Source organism: Staurois parvus, unplaced genomic scaffold, assembly GCF_062004578.1.
Source record: "Staurois parvus isolate SC_StPar_1 unplaced genomic scaffold, SC_StPar_1.0 ptg000002l, whole genome shotgun sequence".
NCBI classification, from domain to species: Eukaryota; Metazoa; Chordata; class Amphibia; order Anura; family Ranidae; genus Staurois; species Staurois parvus.
The window spans coordinates 2,719,823-2,746,455 of NW_028317798.1; the positions used below are offsets into that span (position 1 = coordinate 2,719,823).

General features: G+C 40.5%; 1 protein-coding gene across 1 annotated transcript in view; it reads right to left on the reverse strand.

Annotated features, from left to right (window-relative positions):
* Positions 1 to 13,125: 13,125 nt before the first annotated feature.
* The window catches only part of LOC149474727 (serine/threonine-protein kinase Nek6), a 281,492-nt gene continuing 267,984 nt past the window's right edge, over positions 13,126 to 26,633 (reverse strand). Inside the window, exon 10 of the mRNA XM_089667137.1 lies at positions 13,126 to 17,218. Coding sequence (XP_089523263.1) covers positions 17,108 to 17,218 — 111 coding nt within the window. The 3' untranslated portion in view covers positions 13,126 to 17,107. The remainder of the gene's footprint in view (positions 17,219 to 26,633) is intronic.

Consider the following 26,633-nt stretch of genomic DNA (forward strand, 5'->3'; position numbering starts at 1 on the left):
GTAAGTGAAAAATTAGGTCTCCGGATTTTTAGAGTGTGTTCGATTTTCAAAATTTCGCAAAAGGGTGCAATTTAAAATTTACAAATATTTGTTATTTATTAACTCAATACTTGTTAAGCTTTAATATTTAGCAGGAACATTGTAAAATGTGCTGTGTTTGTATCTGCTAATAATTTTTTTTAGTGTTGATAAACATTTGTACAAATATCACTGGGCCTTAAAAATCAGTAGTGCCTTCTTTTTATTCTACTGGTCATGTGCTTTCAGAAAATATATTGTTTAGGGCTGCCTTTTTCAACCAGGTTGCTTCAGGGGTGCCTTGGCAAAATGCCTAAAAATGACCCAAAAATTGTGTACAAGCCAGCAGGCCTTTTAGTTGCACAAACCACAGGTTTTCATTGTGCACCATTGCAACTTTCTTGTCGCTGGCGACATAGCAACCAATGATGTCATCAGTTGATGAGAAAGACATTGGGCACCTGCACAGCATCCTTGCCTCTCTCCATAAGCAGTGGGGTCACACTAGCTGGGTGAGAAAAAGAGAAACTGAGGGAGGAGAGAAAAATGGAATACTAGTCAGTACAAGTGGGCAAAAGTGTATTTGTTTTGGAAGAATTAATCACCTCTGAAGTTGGGTGTCCTACATGTGCTGATGTTGCTGCATTCTGTGAAACGATTTTTCATTTTTTACATTTTGTAATGGGTGCCTCAAGATTGTGTAAAATTTTAAAGGGTGCTTGACTGAAAAAAGGATGAGAAACACTGGTTTAGGGGATCTTTTACAAACTCTCAGAGCCATAAGTGAAAAATGAAAACCTCCAGATTTTTAGAGAGATTTGATTACTTTTTTGCATACATTAAATTTTCACCATTTTGCAGACAGGCTCAATTTAAAATTGCCAAATACAGTATTTATTCAGTACGGGTAAAGCTTTTATATTTAGCAGGAATTTTGTATCTGCTAATAATGATTTTAGTGTATTTTTAGCAAAAATACCTTTTTGATAAACATTTGCACAAATATTGGGTGGTCTTAAAAAAACAGTAGCACCTTTTATTCTACTGGTCCTGTGCTTTAAGAATTTATGATTAGGAGAGTTTACAAACTCTGAAAGCTGTAAGGGAAAAATAAGAAAAACAATCGAAAAACTGCAAAAATGGTCTGGGTGTCTGAGTTTAAAAGTGGAGCACAGGGTCGGGCAGTGAAAGGGTTAAAGTAGTATTCAATATTTATTGTATCGCATATCTTAGATGTGCTGAATATATTAGTTTCTTTATTTGGGCTTTCTGTCTTTTAGTTTTGTCTTGTGATCCAGCCAGTAAGTCTGTTGTTTTTCAATAGAAAAGGCAGACCATTTAACACTGACAGAGTGCTTAGAATGACCAGCTTTTTATTTTTGTAAAATCTTTTTCCCAAAAAGGAAAAAAACTGTTTGCTGTAACTGATTTTAAGGAATTAGACAGCGTTTGGCTTCAATTCGTTAGTGTATGCAAATCCGCTAGTACTTCTAACAAACCCCTTCTCCCAGACTGACAATGCTGCTGTCCAAATCTGCCACCTGTGCACCTTCATCCAGAATGGTGTCTGCGTAATAGGAGGTATATTACTGTCTAGATCACCATGGGAAAGAAAAAACCGAATGCAACCACCACATCTAATGACTGGTAAACTGCAATATATTTAATTTTTGATTTGTTGGTCTGGGGTTTAATACTGCTTTAACTATACCTAAATTCCTGATTAATTCTCATCTCCCTATTTTCACTAGCTTTTTTTTTTTTTTTTTTTAAACTTATTAATTGGTCCAGAAGTAGTACTCCATAAAAGTCCACCTCATCATAATCTTTTTAGCTACACTTCTAATTTTTATAATCGTAGTTGCTACAGTGCTGCATTATGTCTAGCTTGATCTATGAAGAACTTGACAAAAGTGAACAGTTTTTATTGAAAAGACACACCTATTGATAAATAATTACAGTGCCTTGAAAAAGTATTCATACCACTTGAAATTTTCCACATTTTGTCATGTTACAACCAAAAGTGCAAATGTTTTTTATTGGGATTTTATGTGATAGACCAACACAAAGTGGTACATAATTGTGAAGTGGAACCACCTTTTGCTGCAATTACAGCTACAAGTCTTTTTGGGAATGTCTCTACCAGCTTTGTACATCTAGAGAGTGACATTTTTGCCCATTCTTCTTTGAAAATTAGCTTACGTTTTGTCAGATTGGATGGAGAGCATCTGTGAACAGCAATTTTCAAGTCTTGCCACAGATTCCCAATTGGATTTAGGGCTGGACTTTGGGTCATTCTAACACATGAATATGCTTTGATCTAAACCATTCCATTGTAGCTCTGGCTGTATGTTTAGGGCCATTGTCCTGCTGGAAGGTGAACCTCTGCCCCATTCTCAAGTCTTTTGCAGACTCGAACAGGTTTTCTAATATTGCCCTGTCTTTGACTCCATCCATCTTCCCATCAACTCTGATCAGCTTCCCTGTCCCTGCTGAAGAAAAGCATCCCCACAACATGATGCTGCCACCACCATGTTTCAGGATGGTGTGTTCAGGACGATCTGCAGGGTTAGTTTTCCACCACACATACTTTTTGGCCTAAAAGCAAAATGCTAACATTTTGGTCTCATCTGACCAGAGCACCTTCTTCCACTTTTGCTGTGTCCCCCACATGGTTTCTCGCAAACTGGATTTCTTCCATAAAAGCCAGATTTGTGGAGTGCACAACTAATAGTTGTCTTGTGGACAGATTCTCCCACCTGAGCTGTGGAACTCTGCAGCTCCTCCAGAGTTACCATGGGCCTCTTGGCTAACTGGGTGACTTCTGAAGTCAATTGGGTTAACTAGATTTTAGTTAGGGGTATCAGAGTAAATGAAGCTGAATACAAATGCACACCACACTTTTCAGATATTTATTTAAAACATTTTTGAAAACCATTAATCGTTTTCCACTTCACAATTATGTGCCGCTGTGTTGGTCTATCACAGGCATCACTAAATGGCGGACCAGGGTCAGGATGCGAACCTAGTCACTGTCCCATCCAGACCCATGCTGTCCTGCCATTTGAGAGCTTTTTCTTCCCCGAGCTGTCTTGTGGTCATCCTCACAGAGCTGACAGTGGGAGGCAGGACACCTCTAGATGGAGGGTGAGAGCTGCCCGAGATTAACAAGCAGGTGATTGGTTGCTAGGATTAAGGGCAGTCCTAGCAATCAATCACTGTCTGTGTACGGTAGGACAGTGGGGGGTGGAGTTAAAGGGGTTAGGGACATTAGTGATAAGGGGAGGCTAAGGACTGTGCTGTGCGTGGGCTGAGGACATTAAAATGGGAGGGGCTGATACTGTAATGTGGGGGCTGAGGACAGTAATGGGGGGGGGTCTGGGGACAGTAATGTGGGGGGTTATGTAAAAAGAGGCAGAATACTCTGCAGTGGAGGGGGGTTGATGCCAAGGAAGTCTGAGAACATTACTGTGAAAGGGGTGGAGGGGGTGATGTAAAGGGAGAGCTGAGGACACTCATCAAGAGGGATCTTGCTGTGAATGAGGAGGGGACTGTGATGTGCAGTGGGGATTGAGGACACTGATGTAAGAACAGGTTCAGATCTGTACAAGTGCATTTGGTGCACACATTGTGGGTAGGTCAGCACTACCTATTAGAAACTTGAAGAAGTCCCGCACCCTTTTTTTTTTTTTTTTTTTTTTTTTTTTTTTTAATCGCACAGCAACACCACGTGGTTTTGCACACACAAAAATGTACCACAGGGGCCTACATGAGATCGGACCTCTTGCAAAATTTTGCTACCCGGAGCTTGGTGAGTTTTTTTATTCAAAACCCTTTGTCTATCACATAAAATCCCAATAAAATACATTTATGATTTTGGTTGTAACATGACAAAATGTGGAAAATTTCAAGGGGTATATACAGTGGGGCAAAAAAGTATTTAGTCAGCCACCAATTGTGCAAGTTCTCCCACTCAAAAAGATGAGAGAGGACTGTAATTGGCATCATAGGTAGACCTCAACTATGAGAGACAAAATGAGAAAAAAAATCCAGACAATCACATTGGCTGATTTGGAAAGAATTTATTTGCAAATTAAGGTGGAAAATTAGTATTTGGTCAATATCAAAAGTTCATCTCAATACTTTGTTATATATCCTTTGTTGGCAATGACAGAGGTCAAATGTTTCCTGTAAGTCTTCACAAGGTTGGCACACATGTTGTTGGTATTTTGGCCCATTCCTCCATGCAGATCTCTTCTAGAGCAGTGATGTTTTGGGGCTGTCGCTGGGCAACACGGACTTTCAACTCCCTCCAAAGGTTTCTATGGGGTTGAGATCTGGAGACTGGCTAGGCCACTCCAGGACCTTGAAATGCCTCTACGAAGCCACTCCTTCGTTGCCCAGGCGGTATGTTTGGGATCATTGTCATGTTGGAAGAACCAGCCACGTTTCATCTTCAATGCCCTTGCTGATGGAAGGAGGTTTGCACTCAAAATCTCATGATACATGGCCCCATTCATTCTGTCCTGTACATGGATCAGTCATCCTGGTCCCTTTGCGGAGATACAGCCCCAAAGCATGATGTTGCCACCCCCATGCTTCACAGTAGGAATGGTGTTCTTTGGATGCAACTCAGCATTCTCTCTCCTCCAAACACGACGAGTTGTGTTTCTACCAAACAGTTCTATTTTGGTTTCATCTGACCATATGACATTCTCCCAATCCTCTTCTGGATCATCCAAATGCTCTCTAGCAAACTTCAGACGGGCCCGGACATGTACTGGCTTAAGCAGGGGGACACGTCTGGCATTGCAGGATCTGAGTCCCTGGCGGCGTAGTGTATTACTGATGGTAGCCTTTGTTACGTTGGTCCCAGCTCTCTACAGGTCATTCACTAGGTCCCCCCGTGTGGTCCTGGGATTTTTGCTCACCGTTCTTGTGATCATTTTGACCCCACGGGGTGAGATCTTGCGTGGAGCCCCAGATCGAGGGAGATTATCAGTGGTCTTGTATGTCTTCCATTTTCTAATTATTGCTCCCACAGTTGCTTTGTTCACACCAAGCTGCTTGCCTATTGCAGATTCAGTCTTCCCAGCCTGGTGCAGGTCTACAATTTTGTTTCTGGTGTCCTTCGACAGCTCTTTGGTCTCCACCATAGTGGAGTTTGGAGTGTGACTGTTTGAGGTTGTGGACAGGTGTCTTTTATACTGATAACAAGTTCAAACAGGTGCCATTGATACAGGTAATGAGTGCAGGACAGAGGAGCCTCTTAAAGAAGAAGGTACAGGTCTGAGAGCCAGAAATCTTGCTTGTTTGTAGGTGACCAAATACTTATTTTCCACCATAATTTGCAAATAAATTCTTTCCAAATCAGCCAATGTGATTGTCTGGATTTTTTTTTCTCATTTTGTCTTTCATAGTTGAGGTCTACCTATGATGCCAATTACAGGCCTCTCTCATCTTTTTAAGTGCAAGAACTTGCGCAATTGGTGGCTGACTAAATACTTTTTTGCCCCACTGTATTCTTTTTCAAGGCACTGTAGTTCTTGTGGGATGCAAACTGGATAAAGTGAAAGATTCACTGTCAAGTTAAGTGAGGCAGAGAAATCTTTGTTACGTTTATGGGGCTTTATTTGAGCTGAACTGCAGTCAAACACAGGCATGAACAAAAAATTACATTAACGTGACAAAATTATTAGGGTTTTTTTTGTTGTTTTTTTGCTGCCGGTCTCTTTTTATGCAAGTGAAAACTGCTTTATCACATTTTTTGTTCTAATGTCACAGTGAGGGAAACTGACGAAGACCGTTACTTTTCCTCACTGCATCCAAAAGGTAAAAACACATTTTTGTTTGTTTTAAAAATGGATCCTCCATGCAGCACAGTTACAGGGATCACTCCTATGTCAATACTTTTGTTTGATAACATAAAACCATAGTAATAGCACACATTCAATGGGGTAGTGCTAGTTAATGTTTTTAAGGCTACAAAGGCCATAGATGAGTCAGTTTTTTCTTCCAATAGCAGGTTGAGCGAAAAGAAATGACCAGATTCCCCCATCCACACATTGAAGGTGGATGGGGAAATCTTACTGCTGTGTCTTTGTATTCTGACAGCGGGGACGCTCTGCCGTTAGAATACACTGATCTGCACCGAAGGCTGTAGCCTGTGGTGCTGATCGAGAGGAAATTTTCCAACAGGCTGTTTGAACAGAAGTAAGTCAGTATATCGACTTCTGTTCAACCACTGTGCTCATACATGGATCAAAATTCGACAGGTCCCTGCTGAACCAGACAAATTTCGATCTATGTATAGCCAGCTAAGACAAAGGGGTCAATTCACTAAAGGTTATTGCATGCAATATAAAAGTCACATGACCCTTTTTTTTTTTTTTTTTTTTTATAAATATCGCATGAGAAAATAGGAATCCGGGGCTTTATACCAGTGGGAACACGGAGGAGCGCAGTTCCGGCACCTCCAGCACTGAATGTAATGGCAAGGGGTGCTGGGGTGTGCTGGGGCATCTATTGATGCTGGCTGCTGGGTGATCTATTGTCAGTGGTGGGAATCTATCAGTGCATGGGGGTCTATTGTTGATGGGGCTGTATTTATGTTGCTTTGGTCAGTTGTTGCTAGGAGGGACCTCCTGTTGTGGGAGGAATCTATTGTTGCTGGATGCTGGTGGGCCTATTGATGCTGGGGGGGCTATTGATGCTGGCTGCTTGAAGATCTATTATTGCTGCTGGGGGTTCTGTGGTTGCTGGGGTGGTATTTTGTTGTGGGGGTCCACAGTTGCTGGGGGAGTCTATTGTTGTGTGGGGGATCAATTGATTCTGGCTGCAGGGGATCTACTGTATTTTACTGCTTTTCTTGTTATTTACACATTACATACAAATTACTTAGCACCACAAAATATTTGGCTCTATTCTTTAAAAGGGGCTGTACTGGGGAGGTGGCTAGGGGTTGGAACTAATGAGACTATGCTTGGAGGTGGCTAGGAGGCAGAGACTAGGGGTGACTCAAAAGGTTTGGAATCCCTGCACCTATTCTCTGAGGAAAAAAAGCCATGTAAGAGTCAATTCATCAAAGTAAAATATTGAATGTGATGTAAATACTAAAAAAAAAAAAAAAAAGGATAAATCATCAACATTCAATTCACTACAAGAACACAAAAATGTGGTGTTCATCACTCACCAGTAGGCAGGCAATGTTCTAGCAATGTACTAAGTAACGATGAAGGGAACTCCACACTTGCCAGTAAATTAAATTAATACAATGTATCAGTGTGCAAATGTTCTGTCCTAAGCTCAGGAATGAAAATAAATTGTAATATTTTGCCAGAGGGAGATTGTTCTGTGAATGAAAGCACACTAGAATGTTTTCACAGTTTCATAATATTTATTATTGTTATATTTCTGTGTGCATTTATTTCTTACTCTGCTGCAGTGTTAGCATGTAAACAATTTTTTTAAAAAAAAATGCTAAAAATAACGCTAAATTTAAGTGATAAACATTGCAAAACAAATATTTAATGCATTCTGTAAAAAAACAATTTTTTTTTAGTGAATTGAGTGAAATAAATACATAAGTTATTTTAACTCAAAAATTCATGCGGTATTTATCTCTTAAAGAATTGACCCCAAAGTAAACTATGACAGGACAGCAAAAATACTTTTCCCCCCAGTCGTCTAACTGGACATCCCCTGAGATGTAGCTCCTCCTTCCCGAGGGCAGGAAACACATTATAAAAGGAAGACCTCCCAGCTTCTCCCATAGTTATTGTGTTTCCTCTGGCCAGAGAAGATACATTGTCTTTTCAGAAACCATTATGTACTAGTGGAATGTGCCACAACTCAGGAATGGTCAAGAGCAGAGTGAAATTGTGGGTGGGTGCTTTTTTTGCCTCTCCCTTCTTGAGGCCGGCAGACAAACTACTTTCAAAAGTAGTGATTCCCAATCCATTTTCCCCCTGTGTACCTGGAGAGGGTAAGGTGAGAGGCCATGTCGCAGTGGCTGGAGTTCCGGATGGCAATTTTAAGTCGCCGGAAACGTGTGAACTGCGGTCAGATCCAGAGATGAGGTCATTTCGGAGGACGTGCTTCATCACTGTGTGCCAAGATCAGAAGATCAGTGGTTCTAGACCTCGGGGCCATGACTGGCCTCCTTTTTTCTTTTTTTTTTTCTTTTTTTTATAGCCATGATCCTGTACAGCAGAGGCTGCGTTGTGTGGTGAAGGTGCAGGAGGCTATGGAGTCGGCCACTCAAGCTTCAGGGAATCTGGGGTCAGCTCCAGTCTGGTAAAGGCAGGCATTGTGTTTACCACCTTTTACTTTTTTTTTTTTTTTTTTTTTACAAGGGGAAGTTATGAAATGTTGGAATGCATTCTGGCAATTCTGGATGCAGTTGTTGTTGTCTCCCAAGTCCATGGAGCAAAGCCACTAAATAGAGGGCCATGGACAAGGGGCCCAGTTGCAAAGAAAAAGTATGCTAGTTGTGCTACAAAATTATGTTCTTCCTGGAGCAAGCCACTATGTCGCAGCTGTGTCAACAACCTAGTAAAGGATAAGTCTGCCTGGCTTACAACAATCTGCTCACTACATTTAAGCAGCAACATTTCATACTTTCAGAACCTTATTGACTGATACGCACAAGCCTTCCCCTAAAGTATCAGCCACTCCGAATATTGCTTCAGTCTCCCTGCCAGGTCCTTCAGCGGAGGAAGTGAGAGGAAAAAAACTGAATTGAAGATAGTGACCCAGAGGAGGGCTCAATTTCTGAATCTGACTTTGGTCAAGATCCAGAGGTAGGAACGTCAAGATACAAGTTGTCATTGGAGGAAGCAGACAAACTAATTAGAGCCATTTATGATACTTTAGAAATGGAAGAAGAAAAAGTGCAGTTAACCAAGCACGACTTGATGTACAGGTGAAACTCAAAAAATTAGAATATCGTGCAAAAGTTCATTTATTTCAGTAATGCAACTTAAAAGGTGAAACTAATATATGAGATAGACTCATTACATGCAAAGCAAGATAGTTCAAGCCGTGATTTGTCATAATTGTGATGATTATGGCTTACAGCTCATGAAAACCCCAAGTCCACAATCTCAGAAAATTAGAATATTGTGAAAAGGTGCAATATTCTAGGCTCAAAGTGTCCCACTCTAATCAGCTAATTAAGCCATAACACCTGCAAAGGGTTCCTGAGCCTTTAAATCGTCTCCCAGTCTGGTTCAGTACGAATCACAATCATGGGAAAGATTGTGGGGATTGGGCTGGCCACTCCATAACGTCAATCTTGTTGGTCTGGAACCAAGATGTTGCACATTTACTGGTGTGTTTGGGGTCGTTGTCGTGTTGGAACACCCATCTCAAGGGCATTTCCTCTTCAGCATAAGGCAGCATGACCTCTTCAAGTATTCTGATGTATTCAAACTGATCCATGATCCCTGGTATGTGATAAATAGGCCCAACACCGTAGTATGAGAAACATCCCCATATCATCCCCAACCATGCTTCACTGTCTTCACAGTGTACTGTGGCTTGAATTCAGTGTTTGGGGGTCATCTGACAAACTGTCTCCGCCCACTAGACCCAAAAAGAACAATCTTACTTTCATCAGTCCACAAAATGTTGCGCCGTTTCTCTTTAGGCCAGTCAATGTGCTCTTTGGCAGATTGTAACCTCTTCAGCACATGTCTTTTTTTCAACAGTGGGACTTTGCGGGGGCTTCTTGCATATAGCTTGGCTTCACATAGGCGTCTTCTAATTGTAAAAGTACTCACAGGTAACTTTAGACCTTCTTTGATCTTCCTAGAGCTGATTGTTGGCTGAGTCCTTGCCATTTTGGCTATTCTATCCATTCGATGGTAGTTTTTCGCTTTCTTCCACGTCTTTCAGGTTTTGGTTGCCATTTTAAAGCATTTGTGATCATTTTAGCTGAGCAGCCTATCATTTTCTGCACTTCTTTATATGTTTTCCCCTCTCCAATCAACTTTTTAATCAAGGTACGCTGTTCTTCTGAACAATGTCTGGAACGACCCATTTTCCTCAGAATTTCAGACAGAAATGCACTGTAACCAGCATGTACAACATTTGCTGCCTTCCTTCCTTAAGTAAGGGCAATAATTGCCACCTGTTTTTCAAAGAATGAATGACCTCACTAATAGAACTCCACACTGCTATTATTTTGAACATGCCTCTTTCAATTAGTGATACAATTACACAGAATCAGCAGCATGCATGTCATGACTGTTGGGTCTGTTAGATTTCAATTACTCTACTACACCTGCTAGTAAATTATTTGCCATGTAGAAATATTATTTCTACCAAAAACAGTGATTGATCAGGTTAGTGATGTCTGACTGCTATTATTTTGAACACAACTGTGTGTGTGTGTGTATGTGTGTGTGTGCATATATATATATATATATATATATATATATACACACACACGGTGTTCCCCAGCGTTTATCTAATGCCTGGAAAGCTTTGGCATAGAAAGATTAGTCAGTATGCCTGAACCCATCCTGAGACAGCCTGCTTCACTGGCACTGCTCTGAAATTCTGACCTTCAAAGAGCTCTTTTAGGGGTCTAAACAGGTGGAAATCACTCTGAGCGAGGTCCAGGCTGTAAACCCTGGTTCACATCTGTGCGGGCTGCGATTTGCGTGAGTCCCCAAGAGCCTGTTCACTTGAATGGACTCCTGTGCCCCGGGACACACAGGGAAGAAGTCCCTGCACTACTTAGGAAATCGCAACCCACATGGGAACCAAGGTTCCCAGTACGGTTGTGATTTCCAGTGCAGGCGGCATACCATTAGAAATAATGGCACTATTCTGCGGGTCCCGGATACCTCTGTGTGGGTAGTGCAGCTGCAGGCATTTTTGCAGGTCGCACAGCGCACCACCCACACAAATGTGAACCGAGGGTTAGGGGGATGTAGTAATACCCCCCAGCAGAGTTGCTGTAATGTGCACGTAGTGCAGTGAGCAGTAAGAGCTTGTGTGTTGTCCTGCAGAAACAGATTGCCCTTAGTGATCAAACCAGACCTTTTTTTTTTTTCCCACAGACCCGTATGCACATCATTTCTGTGCCGGTCAAAAGCGGAAAGCTGTCTAACTTTTCAAAATTTCAAATGTTTGTGAATGATTGTGTTCCCCTTTCCCACAGAAAGATTTGTCTCATGTGCAATCTAACGACAGGCTATGCATTGATTATCCAGGATCAGACGTTCCATGCTCTGAATGTTCACAGGAATGTCTGTTGTGGGCTGGGAACCACCATGACCAGGATCGTCACTGACGGCCTTATGGCCATCTTTGAAATGTTTTCCACCTTCGTTCACAAGGAACATAATCACCACACGCAGTTCCATGCAGGCACTAACACGGTTGTCTGCCATCTTCGCAGTGCCGCCTATAAGTAATATAATAGGGCACACTTGGCACTTACTACTGTGTGTAGTACCACCACGCCAGCATTCCTTTTTATACCTGTAAAATTAAAAGCCCAGTTTAACTTGAACACCGTGTGTGTGTATATATGTGTGTATGTATGTGTATGTATATGTATATATATATTCACACTGCTCAAAAAAATTAAAGCAACACTTTGAAAACACATCAGATCTTAATGTGGAAAAATATGCTGGATATCTATACTGATATGGACTGGGTAATGTGTTAGGAACGTAAGGATGCCCCATTGTTTGATGGAAATTAAAATTATTAACCTATAGAAGACTGAATTCAAAGACACCTCGAAATTCAAAGTGAAAAAATGATGCAGCAGGCTAGTCCATTTTGCTGAAATTTAATTGCAGCAACTCAAAATGGTACTCAGTAGTTTGTATGGTCCCCACGTGCTTGTATGTCATGTCATGTCATGCTTGTATGTCAATGTCATGGCATGCTCCTAATGAGACAACGGATGGTGTCCTGGGATATTTCCTCCCAGATCTGGACCCAGGGCATCACTGAGCTCCTAGACAGTCTGAGGTGCAACCTGGCGGCGTGGATGGACCGAAACATGATATCCCAGATAATAAATAAATATATATAAATATATATATAGATAGATAATAAATATATATAGATAGATAATAAATATATAAGAAATATATATATATATATATATATATATATATATATATATATAAAATCTATCATATCTATCAAAAATTGCAAAAAAAGTTACTATTAATAAGAATAGAATGTAATATTTTTGTCATTTTTAATAATAGCCCATCACATCTGTTGTTAAAACTGAATACAAGGATAAATTAAAAATTACGAAAATATGAATAAGAATGTATTATTTTTGTGACTTTTTACAATTTTATCATGTTTATCCTTGTATTCAGTTTTCTTTAAAAACCTATGTGATGGGATACCAACAATATGTATATTTAACATTATTTATATTAAATATTTATACTTAACTTCAATTATAGTGTATAATCCTTTGTTATAATACCATTTTACTGCTCTGCTCCCTCATTGTGCCTATACTGACAATTGCTTTGGGCACTATAGGGTTAATGGTAGTGAGCATATAATCTCTGGAGGTTAGGGTAAATGTGAGGCGTGGTTTGGCCTCCGAAACTCATTCTCATTGGTTATAACACCCTGGATGTTTGTTGGCTCCTATGATAGCTCTCTGACAGCTCTGGTCTCTAGAGGCGGCTCCCCGGCGGCTTGCTTGCATCTCTTCCTCCGCTTCACTGTACTCCTGACAACAGCAATGATGTGTATAGCAATTGTACGTACAGAGATGGATGCGGTCCTCCATCTTGCTACAGATCCTCCTTCTTGTATCATTCTCTCTCCCTCCAATCCCCCTCCCTCAGGAATGTGGTCTGTATGTATGCTGAGTTCACAAGGCATCAGGCAGAGCGGGATAGCTTCATGGTTATAAACCCCAATTAGCCTGGGCCCAGTATGTCTGTGAGACTCTTGCTTGGAGGTGATCGTAAAGCTATAAACCAATCCTTTGCTGAACATGAAAGACATTCCAAGATAACAGTAAAACAGACATCCTATTTAAAACCCACTTTTCCATATAATTTCATATCTTAAGATAGGAAATAATTACAATAAAACAAAGCATATATTCGAATAGCTCATTTTAATGTGAGTCGCCTGATATCTTACACCTCTAGTTAAAGTCTACAGGAGAGCAGAAAGCCATATAATTCTAGCTGAAATAGTAAGGTATGGCATGTTTGATGTCTGGACGTTCAGGATATCATTCTGCATATTAATCTACTAGTGGCTAGGCTGCTACATGCTCTTAGGGAAGGTTATTGACCATGGTATAACTTGGGAGGGATTTGGTCATAGCTGGAGTTCCCCGCCTAAAACACCCCTCCCCAAATGAGGCGATTGGTTCTCTGCTTTAAGGAGACACCCTACTGAGTTACTACAAAATAGGCTGTCAGGCCTGAGAGAAGTAAGTTGAAGAATTCTCCATTTTTAACATCAGGAACCAACGTTGGGAGAAAAGGCACCCTTTTGCTCTGACACTTGAACGCTGCTTAAACCAAGGCTGATGGCAAGTATTTTACCTCTCTAAATTTCTTTCTGTTATCTCCCTGTTGTGGTATTGCTCTCTGTATTTATATATATATATATATATATATATATATATATATATATATATATTGGCTACATCTTTTTCTTTAAATACTTTTATTGCACCATTTTGACCTTTTTAGTAATAAATCTTATTTTCTGAAAAGTGTTGAACTGTTTCTAAAGCTCTTTAATGCAAGCTAAGAATCCCTGTCTCTGAAGAGCGCTACTGTGCGTTTTAAACCTCTATATACATCTGCCTGCAGTGACAGTGTGTATACAGACGATTATTCAAACATCAGAGTGTTATTGCTAATATTGGCGAATTTCCTCCTCCTCTGTACAAAAAGGGGGTGGTGGCAGTGTGAAGGGTTAATTGCGTAATTAACCTGACCCAGTAACAATCGCTCTCAGGCTGCAGGTACATAGATTGTGGTCCATTAGCTGGAAAATCTTTGTGCAGGGTTCAGCTGAGCGTAGCATTGTTACGCACGTGACATCGCGATTTTAGATTGGCTAGTCCTTCGGTCACGAGTTGGTGAGAAGGGCTGGGGGTCTGACGCCGCGTCCGTCACAATGTGGACTGGACTCTTCAATGCTCCTTACCATTGATGTTTTTGAGTGCATAACTATTGCAATTTATATCCTTTTTCATTCAATAAAATTTGCTACTCTAGCGGTGGCTTGGCGCCTCTCTCCCCATCCCTTTTCTCTTTTGTATACACTTCTATAAAATTCCTCACAGGTGGCAATGCATACTGTATCAGAGTAAAAGCCATGAGGTTGAAGGCAATGCCTGCAGAGCTCAGAGACAGGATTATTTCAAGGTGCAGATCTGGGGAAGGCTACAATGAAATTTTGCTGCACTGAAGGTTCCCAAGAGCACAGTGGCCTCCATAATTCTCAAATGGAAGAAGTTGGGCACAATCAGGACTTTTCCAAGAGCTGGTTACCCAGCAAAAACTGAGCATTCAGGGGAGAAGGGCCTTAGTAAGAGAGGTGACTAAGAGCCTGATGGTCACTGACTGAGCTCTAGAGACCCTATGTGGAGATAGGAAAACCATCACTGCAGCTCCCCACTGATCTGGGCTTTATGGCAGAGTGGCTAAGACTGTGAGGAACAAGATTCTCTGCTCCGATGATACCAAGTTTGAACTGTTAGGCCTCAATTCTAAACGCTATGAGTGGTCAGGGTTGAGGGAAAGCTGAATGAAGCAAAGTACAGAGACATCCTCAAAGAAAACCTGTTCCACAGCGCTCAGACTGGGCTGAAGGTTCATCTTTCAACATGACAATGATCCTGAGTACACAGCCAAGACAACACAGGAGTGGCTTAGGGACAACTCTGTGAATGTCCTAGAGTGGCCCAGTCAGAGTCCTGACTTCAACCCTATTGAACACCTCTGGAGAGATCTAAAAATGTCTGTCCACTGACTGTCTCCATCCAGTCTGACTGTGCTTGAGTGGATTTGCAATTTAGAATGGCAGACAATCTCCCAATCCAGGCGGGCAAAGGTGCTGAGTAACAGGTCTGAATACTTAATTATCTGTGAAATTTCAGTTTTTCTTTTTAATAAATTCACGGACATTTCTAATATTTGGTTTTCACTGTGTCATTATGGGGTACAGAGCGTAGATTAATGAGGAAAAAATTAATTTGAACAACTGTGGCATCAGACTTCAACATAACAAAATTTAAAAAGTGAATACTTTATGAATGTACTGTAGGATGATGCTCAGCAAGCAACATCAAGATTAAAATTTTGCTATTTCTATAAATATATGTGGAAATTAAGTCCGCTGGGAATTTTAACATACCCTCAATTCAGTGGTGTTACTCTATAAGACATTTCATTTGGGGCATTTGCAAAGAGAAAAGGCATACATTTGTATTTCTATGTACATAATTGGGTGTTTCCAGATTTTTATATGAGCAAGTTTTCCAAAAAAACATTTTTACATTTCTGTGTATGCAGGCATTTTTTGTTCTTTTTGTTTTTCCTATGTGGTTATATAAAATTACTTGGGATTACCATAGGTCTAAAAAAAAAGTTTAAAAGGACAGACTTTTTCTGCCATCATAGGGGTTTATTTACTAAAACTGGAGAGTGCAAAATTAGATGCAACTCTGCAAAGAAACCAGTTAGATTCTAGGTTTTATTGCCAAAGCTTAATTGAACGATCTGAAGTTGGAAGTTGATTGGCTACCATGCACAGCTGCACCAGATTCCGAGTGCATCTGTTTTACTAAATCTCCCCCATTCTTTTTCCATACTTATTCTGGGCCAATGACTTTTTAGGTAGGGGAGCCATTATTACATTACTACTTTAGCTTTTAAAAAAAAAAAAAAGAGCAGTGGAATCTCCCATATTTTAGCCCTCACTGGAAAAAATATATGAATTCTGGAGAAAAAGTTTATTGGCCGACATTGTTTTCCAACCACAAAATAACGCCTGCTTGAGAAAGCCATATACTATTAACCATGGAGCAAATACTGTAACAGCAGTTATTTTTTATATAAACGTCTATAGCAGCGTTCCATTGTGGAATCTTGTGTTCTGCAGCTGGCCAATGTTACCTGCAGCTCTGTTGCTCCAAAAACCTGTGGAGTGCTTGTGGTTCCTCAACATCTTTGTATCAATTCATTTTCTCAGTTTGAAAATAATACAGAATGAAGTTTGAGGGACTCTTTCAGACTGCAGAACTTTCCTCTAAATTCCACATTTAGAAATTATCTTTCACAGTTAATACAAAAGCGATATTAACAGTCCTTACTCATTTGGCAGTGCATGTTGCAAGGATGGCACTGCTTTTATAGTTAATATACTGAAGTTTTCGGAAAAAAAAAAAATCTTTCTTGGTAATAAACAAAACTTGCCATCAAAGCTGTTATGACATATTGAGACACAGAGCACTGATATGCAGTGGAAAATCAATAACAGCAAAAAAAGCACTATCCTCTTTGTTTTCTTACTATTCCTTGTCCCCATTCCCCAAGAAAAAACTTTCTAAACTAATTTCTGTCCTTTTAAAAATCTGCTAACAACAAATGTACAAGCAATTATTTGAAAATAGGAAAAAGTTTGTAGCAAGGTAGGCAATTTTGGCTGCTGTGCGTGTACTACAGCAGATGACTTTTAAAGCGGCATAATCTATAAAAATGGTTTGTATATTCACTAGAAGAAGATAACCAGAGGAATTTTTTTTAATTTTCACATTTGGATTACGATTGGTGCTTTCCTGAATGCACCTATATCATCTTGATCTAATCTAAATCGCACACAACTCCCTTCATACGATCTATAACGGCAATGTGTAACGTCTGCAATCCATTAGAAATGTGTTGTCACCAGGAAGTGACACCTGAAACCTGGCCTACAAGTCCTTGTGTAGCTAGGTCACTGAATTCAGAAGATTCCGCTCTTCCTGGAACTCCTGGAACATCTGCTTCTTAGAAGTAGCATTCAAGTAAGGTTTAAAGATTGGATCTTCCTCCACAGGCTCCTCCTTTTGGCTTCATGTGCTAGAAGTCCACACATGCATCTGTTTTGCTATTTGATGGACGTAGCCAATATCTGGTCTTTGGTCTGGATCAGGGTAAATGCACATACTGACCAGTTCTCGTAACTGGAAAGGCAAAATAAAAGTATCAGACAATGTGATTTAGCTGACTATGGCAAAATTTATCTTCAGAAAAATAATTAAAGGGAAGTACTGCTGAAACTATAACATGCATGGTATACAGTGCTTAAGAACAAGTGCATGTAAACTCAAGAACAAGGTCATAACGTTACAGCTTTTTAGTCCGATGTGGTACCATTTTTCAGGTTTTCATTACTTTATTTTTCCTGGTGAACCTGCCAGTAACACACCTCCTGTTCTAGAGAGACATCGCTCACTTTACTGCATCTATGAGGAGAAACAGTATTGTCATTCAAGGACAGAAAGTGTGTTAGTACAACAGAACAACCCACATCTCCATTAAAAAAAGATGGACGGGGATGAGGGGTGTTCTTGTAATACACAGAAAGAGCTTGACTTTAAAGTGCACATGGTAGAAAGATGTGATTATGAATTTGATTCAATTTGCATTCACAGGTGTTTGTGCACATTAGTGCACAAACACCCTTGAATGCAAATGAAATCAAATACATAATCACACCTGTTTACCACGTGCACAACAAGCAGGTTTACCACCATGATAACCAGGTAACTACCCCAATTCCAGACGGGAATCACTATCTGTATGTGGTTGGCAATCATGCCTTGTGACTCAGTCTCTAACCTATCAGGGGCATTATATGCAAAAAATTGATAGGTACTCCCTGTGTTTTTGTGGGTTCATCTGGGTGATCCAACGTCTTTCCACAGCTCAACACATATGCAAATGTTAGTAATCCACCAAACTGGCTTTCGTGTACATGAGTATCAAATGTGCCAGATTTGGCTTTTTGTGTCTCTACTTTTTTGTGTCATACCAATACAAACAAAATAAACATGAGAATGCCTAAACATTTGTCATTTTAATTATCTTGAGAGTTGTTTAGTATTATGTTGTCCTTCATGCCAGCTGCACTTAAAAAAATGTAAACTGCAAGTTTGCATTCATTACATTTATCTGGTCTACTGAGACTTTGCTGTTTTATTGTATTTATTCCATAAAGACAGACAATATCTACTGTACATTTCCCTTTGTTTCTGTTCTAATTTAACGCTCTTAGAATACAAGTGTCTAGAACCAGTTCTATGTGCCAGTCAGGTCTTAAGGCACAGCCTCAAGCTAGTGATCATTCCTCATTATCTAAAGACAACTACACAGCCAATTATTTCAAAGGTAATGGATAATGTCCAAAATGACTTAAAAGGTAATTCTTCGTGATAGGTGGTGCTGTTCCAGAAACATTTTACTATTACAATAATAGACATTGTCGCTGAAGACAATACAAAATAAAGAGTATATATAAAGTCAATCATTATTAATGGCTTTTCTGTTGTGACTGATTGTGGAACCATTCGCAATGGTTGGCTATCACTAGGAAATCTAAGCCACTATTAAGCTATACTACTTAGTAAGTTTGAGTATCTGATCTGTTGCTGGAGTTGTTTACGGATATAGAATGCAGAATTTAAGGTTTAACGTTTACCTAAACCCAAGAACAAAAATGTAATTTATTGCAGTTTTTAAGACCTTTTATGTGGCAGCAGCATTCATTTTCTTCCTAAAGGCGAAGTACATTTTTCAAGTACAGAAAAATACCTGTTGATTGTGATAGAGATTGTTTATAACTTTCTGTGGACAATACTAGAATCTCAGACATAGTAAGCTTTCTCAGCTATCTTCTGTAAACTACAAAGCTATGCCCCTCTATGATCCTCTACAGGGATTAGGGGTACATTCTACACAGAGTGATGGGATCAGAACTGCAGAATACACAGAGTGCTGGGTTAAGGAGGGTTTTAGGTACAGAGTTGCAGTTAGGAATGCACTGCATCCAGTGTGCAGGGATCAGGGGATTGCTAAGTAGAGATGGCACTTCTGCCCCCATATCCAATGCTCCATCTCTGCAGCCTTCTCTCACAGATCCTCTTTAAACTCCTCCTTACCCTTAATCCACAACAGCGAAGGTCTGCATGTTGATGCTTTAACTTTGTCCTCCTCCACTGCCCTCAACCCCCTCCCCCCACTGCTCACCACTGGTCTTAGTGTCCCACATAGTCCATTTATGACTCCGCTTCTCAACAACTGGACAGCAGCAGTAAGATCATCCGTTAGGGGGTGTTGGCATCCAAGCCAAGTTTCCACGTTTCTCAGCCAGCATGGGATGCCCTCTCTAAAGCCCTTAAACACAGTGTGCCCCTCGGTGTCTGCCCTGAGTGTTGTGTAGTGCCTGAGTCCCATTCTGAAGGAGCTGGCAGGAAAAGCGTGCTGTCACTTGTAGCACAGAAGCTGGGCTTCTGTGTTTACAAGTGACAGTAAAACAGGGTCATTGCTGGAGGCGGCGGAGCAGAGTTCCACCATGTTCCTCCTGAAAAAAAGCCCTGGTAATGACTGTTACAAAATATATAAAAATATTTTAAACGACTATAGAAGCTTGTGTGGTGCTCCCATCCTTTCAAAACTTTACTTCACTTCTAATGGATTACAAACAACACAAACCTCTCCTCCTCTGCCTCCCCCCTCCTCATCTCTATAACCCATCTTTGCACACAGGAAGAGAGCATAGGAAGTTATCTGCTCACAAAATTTCTTAAAAATCATTATTTTTTTTAATACTTAAACAGATAAAACACTTTCAGCGTTATATTTACCAGATGGAAACAGAGAAAATGAGAAAAGTTGTTTTTATGGTTTACGTACACTTTAATAGTGCTATATAAATGTCTACCTGAACATTCAGAATTTCTAGGAAAATGTTGTTCTGTGCCTTAATAATACTCCTCTTTTGATGTCCTGACTAAACCACCCACATATCAAGTCTTTTGATATCACTAATTTCTATCCAAATGGGAGCAGAAATTGAATATACCATCAGATGAACTGGAGTATCCTAAAATCTTTGCATTATCCTACAAGCTTTCATCATCTTCCATTTCCCAAGAACAAAACTATTGTATACTCTGCAGGTGGTATTGCTGCCCCTTTATTCTTAATAAAATTGATCCTACCATGCCTGACCTATATTGGTTATGTTTGTGGGCTCCTGGCAATATGACTCATATCTGGGGTACTTGCCCACTTATTGCCCCTTTTTGGGAAAAGTTATTGCGATTGTTCACTGACTTGATGGGTGATACATACCCAAACAAGCCCCAGCTCACGGTTTTTTCCTTAGTGCCAGTCTCTTTCAAATAGATCAAAAAGAGTCTAAGATTTTTTGTAACTGCTGCTTGATCTGTTATTGCCAGATGCTGGCGCCAGTCTGACCCACCGACCTAAGCCGCTTGCGAAATTAATCAAATTGAATATTTGGAGAACATGATAGTTTGGGACGAAGATACATCTGACTCTCACAATCTCATTTGGACTGTCCTGAACCATTTCTGGTATTCATCGACTTTAGATGTGTTTACCTCCACCGTTTTTTTTTAACCTGGTGGGTTGTTTCAGGATCCTCTCAAGCGCTTTTTTTGCTATCTGCTGTCTTTATAGCTACTCATGACCTTCCTTCCCCCGCCCCTCCCCCCTTATTTTTTTTTCTTTTCTTTTCACCCCTTCCTCTTGTGCTGCACCTGGTTATACTCTTTGTGATCTATTATTATACTAAATCTCAGAGGTGCTCTTTTTATAGGATTATCTATGTTAATATCCCACCCTTGATGCATAGCTATATGCTGTGCTCTCTTTTCTACTCTTAAGATCCATGTGTCTGTACCTTGTATGCTCTTGACTGTATCATGAAATTGAGGGCTGTTTTCTTACTTCATATGCATGTTGACTGATGGTTTTTGATACTTGTATTCTTACTTTAGATTTCCCACATATGCAGGCACATACACTATATTGCCAAAAGTATTGGGACGCCTACCTTTACACGCACATGAACTTTGGCATCCCAGTTTTATACCATAGAGTGAACTATACAAAAAGGGAGGGGGGGGGATTATCAAAGCGCTGACTGCCTTATCACTATATTAGTGTTGCCGTCTAAACCATAATCAAACCAAAACAAAAAAGTCACATACAGAGGGTAAACCCCCCTATATGGGACAAGTGGTTAATCTGACTGCAGACAAGGCTTATATTTTCAGTACATGAAAAATATTTTATACTGCACAGTGCTCAATACCCACAGTGTGTACATAGTCATATGAACAAAAATCATAAAAACAATGTCAATATAAGGACGTCTGGACATCGCAATATATGTATATATATAATGTCGGACGAGAAGGCCTAGCTCGCACTCTCCGCTCTAATTCATCGGGTTGAGGTTAGGACAGTGCAGGCCAGTCAAGTTCCTCCACCCCAAACTCGCTCATCCATGTATTTATGGACCTTGCTTTGTGCATTGGGAGCATGAAATTGTCCAAAATGTCTTGGTATGCTAACACCTTAAGCGCTCCCCTCACTGGAAATAAGGGGCCAAGCCCAACCCCTAAAAATACAACCCCACACCATAATCCCTCCTCCACCACACTTTACACTTGGCAACTGCCAAACCCAGACAAGTCCATTGGATTGCCGGACAGTGAAGCGTGATTCATCACTCCAGGGAAAACAACTCCACTGGTTTAGAGTCCAATGGTGGTGTGCTTTACACCACTGCATTCAACACTTTGCATTGCACTTGGTGATGTAAGGCTTGGATGCAGCTGCTCGGCTCGTGTAATATTTAGTAGCAAGGAAATTTCATAGATGGACTTATTGCACAGGTGGCAACCTATCACGGTACCACGCTTGAATTCACTGAGCTCCTGAGGGTGACCCATTCTTTCACAAATGTTTGTAGAAGCAGTCTGCATGCCTAGGTGCTTGATTTTATACACCTGTGTCCATGGAGGTGATTGGAACACCTGAATCCAGTGACTTGGAGGGGTGTCCCAATACTTTTGGTAATATAGCATATATGATAAAGCTTCTCTGATCTGTTTGTATTTTATTATAATATATATTATATATGTATATTATTATGACTGAAAAATCAATTTAAAAAAATGTTCTGTGGACAGAGGAGAACAACCTTGAACTTTTTGCTAAAAATGTATACAATATATTTTTTGAAGGAAACACATTGTGTACCAACAAAAACACTTTACAAATGTAAAGCATGGTGAAGAGAGTAGAATGGCATGGGACCTCCTTTATTGCCTGGGGATGAAATGGCTTTCCTAAAGGGAACCACTAATCTGTAATTTGTATCAGGAAATTCCACAGTATACAAGGGTATATGTTGTATGAAAATCTAAAGAGTTAAACACTTGCCCTTCTGAGGATTTACCCCCCTTCTTGACCAGGCTGTGTTACTTTAACTGACAATTACGCTACACCCAAATGAAATTTGTCCTTTTTTTTTTTTTTTTTTTTTTCCCCGCCACAAATGGAGCTTTCTTTCAGTGGTATTTGATTGCCTGTATGGTTTAGATTTTTTCGCTATAAACAAAAACTGACAATTTTGAAAACAAACAATTTTTTATTTTTTGCTATAAAACATATCCAGTAAAAAAAAAAATCAAATTTTGTCATAAATGTAGGCCAAAATGTATTCTGCTACATGTCTTTGCTAAAAAAAAAAGAAATCCCAATATGTGTAAATTAATTGGTTTACGTGAAAGTTATAGCATCTACAAATGGCAGTAAATATCCTGGAATTTTTATTTTTTAATATATACTAGTAATGGCGGCTATCAGGGACTGCGGTGGGCATTCTGATACTAACTGACGCGAACTGCCACTGACATCTCTAGTGACACTAATACAGTGATCAGTGCCAATAAAAAGCACTGACACTGTACTAATGACACTGGGCACGAAGGCATAAACATCTGGGGCGATCCAAAGGTTAACTGTGCTGTTTTACTGTGTTGTCTGTGTGTGCTTTACTGTGTAAGCACGCTGATTTGTGTTGGTCTGCAGCATGCTGGAGCTGATAGGAGAGATCTGTATTGTTTACATACAGACCTCTCCTCTGTCAGTGTTCCTCGGCGATCGCTGGGTGCCGGTGGGGAATCTCCAGCCACGACCTAGTGATCGACAGCTGAAGCCGCCAATGGCAATGCAAGTTGGACGACACTCTCCTCCCCTACCCGGTAATACAAAATCATGTATGTGTACGTGATTTTACACAGCCCTGCTGCCTTGTATCAGTAGTTTTGCTATAGGGCGGTCGGGAAGCGGTTAAGGTCATGCAACTTGACAATAGTTCAAAACACAGGTAAAACCAGTGTGAGTTGAACAGACGAAATGCTGCATTTTAGAATGACCAAGTCAGAGTGCTCGCCTCAATCATAAACTGAAGTCAGCTGTACAAGCAGGACATTCTCTCTCTCTCTCTCTCTCTCTCTCTCTCTCTCTCTCTCTCTATATATATATATATATATATATATATATATATATATATAAAAACACACACTATACTATATTGCCAAACGTATTGGGACATCGCACAGGCTATAGCTGCACTGCTATCCCCAACTATTACAGTGGCAGTAGATAGAGCAGTTTCCTTGGGTATAGAGCAACTTGGAAAGGAAATTGGAGATCATGCCAAATGGCTCACCGACGCTGAACAATAGTTGTCAGACCTGGAGGAAGAAGTACAATCCTCACAAACCGTAGCTCCTCAGGCTACTCAAACACAGCAATATATCTTGGAAAAGCTGGATGATTTGTTAAACCGTTCTTGCAGGAACAACCTGTGGATCATAGGTCTCCCAGAATCCTACAACTCCAGCTCCCTCATTGATTATATGCACCACACGCATTCCTGGAGCATTGGGCATTACTACACCATGCATTGTGGAAAGAGCACACCACCTCGGTTCTCCATCCAATGAACGACACTCCCTGAGGTCAGTGATCGTTAAATATCTCAACTACTCGAACAGCTCGCAATTCAAGATCTCTCCAGCTAGACGGCCATAAATTGCTATTATTCACTGACTACTCTTAAGAGGTATCTCACAGATGCAAAGCCTTCCAATCTATCTGCTCAACATAGCTTCTGAAAAGTATTAAATTCACACTGGCATACCCCGCCACACTTTGCCTGATCAACCAAGCAGGAGAACCTAAAATCTTCACTCATCCAGAAGAAGCAGCACAATACATGCAAGCTTATCTGAATGTATCTCAGGAAATGCCAAACTCTGAGACCACTTCCCTCACAGCAGGTCCCAGGGAACAATGTAGCCCATGGAAAGACCCGCCAAAGAGACCTCACATTGCACAAAATTTGGGAAAACCCAGGCCAACATAACACTGAGACTCTGGTGATATAAGTAATGTATCCTTCGAGTTCACACTTGTTGATATTATTGATGTAGCCGTTGAAGTTGTACTGCACAAATTACATAACCTCTTTGGCTAATATCACTGTTACCTTCCGTTGTCTGTTTTATAATGGTTTATACAGCCTTATCATGCTCTGGCTTGATGTTCAGTTTAAGAACATTCTAACGTTCCCTTTGATGTTCTATGGAGAAGCAGTGGGAGTAAATACTGTATATCTGCTACTGTCCCAACACACCATCGACAAGAGCTCCCGGTAACGCTGTTTACAGAAATGGGTTACATGTGGAAAAATGTGAAGTCCAGAACAATACTATGGTTTTTTCCTTTACACATTAATTCTAGCCCCCGTTGGGCTGTAGTTCTGTTACTTTTCCTTATCTCCCCTTCTTTTTTAATCTCTTCTACACTGAGAACCAAGGCCCCCCACCCCCACCCCTTCTATGCTTTACTACTCTTTGTAGATCTTAACGTTCGGTGGAAAGAAGGGAGTGGGATAGATGTTATTAGTAAAAGGCTTAGATATGAAAGATCTATTACCATAAAGTCACAATGGAATGTCAAGGGCTTACGATCCTCCATAAACGTATGACAATACTACGCTATCTTAAATACCTCAAGGCAGATATAGCTCTTTTTCAAACTCACCTAGCACAAGTAGACTTCCCACGAATGAAGAAGCTTTGGGTAGGTCGGGTTTACTGTTCGCCCTCGATCAAAGGTAAAGCAGTGGTTTTAATACTTATACACAAACACTTATCCTGTGTGTTAGTATCCACTAGAATAGATGATGAAGGTCAAATGCTTACCATACACCTTCGCCTAGCCTCCAGAGATCTTGTCATCTCCAATATCTATACCCTTAACTCCTCCACTAAAATGTTCTTCCAGAAAACCACCTCTCATATTTCTTCATATCTTCATCTCTCTGTGATAGTGGGAGGTGACCTCAATTCCCTTATAAATCCCCAGGAAGACAGATCGAGAGACAAAACCATCTCTTCTACAAATCCTCCACCTAGCTTCACTCCGTTAACACATCTCTTAGAAGCCCTGCAGCTGACTGATATATAGCATCTATCTCACCCAGACGGCAGGGAATACACCTTTTTACTCACCCGTACACCACACATTAACTAGAATAGACTATATTTTTTGCAACTCCACCCGTCTGAATTTTATCACTGAATCTAACATTCATGATATGGCCATCTCGGATCATAGTCCGATCTCCATCCATATTGCAAACTTTGTTTCCCCACGTTCACCCAGGATATGGCGTTTTCCCTCTTATCTAGCACCTAATTGGGATCTCCTAAAAGTGATGGACACTTGGATTGAATATGAAACCACTAATGCCGCCCACAAAGACAACCCAAATCTATTCTGGGAAACGGGCAAAGCTGTGCTACAAGGGTGGATTATTGCATTTTCAGCAGCTTATACAAAAAGGTTTCTCAGAAAAACCAAGACGCAAGTGACCATCTGCAGGCTGCACAGGCACTCTTAGCTGAGGCAAATTCTCATGAACACAGGAAAGCCTGACTAGAGGCCAAAATAAATTCGATCTCTGGGCCGACACCCAAGAAACCATTCACCAATCTTATTTAGATCTACAATATCACAAATTTGGAAACAAGCCAGGAAAACTACTCCCCTGCCTCTGTAAAAAAAGAAAAACAAAAACATACAACCGCACTCATATTGCAGCTTTGAGAGACCTTCAAGGTTCCCTACACAACACTCCCAAGGAAATTAATCACATACTCAAACAGTTTTATGCTAAACTCTATGGTCCCGATCCAATAGACATTAACCAATCACAAGACTTTTTAGCCCAAATCACCCTATAGCCCAAGCTTCCTTGGCAACACTCAAAGCTCCAATCACTACCCAGGAAATTACAACAGCAATTGCCACCTTGGATAATGCTAAAGCCCCAGGCCCAGATGGTTACACCCCTGAGTTCTACAAATTATCAGACACTATAGTCACTCCAACTTTAGTCTCTGTCTACTATAGCATACACGAGGGGGGGGAAATGCCTACCATTGGGCTTTCAAACCCACATAAAACGAATAGCCAAGAAAGGTA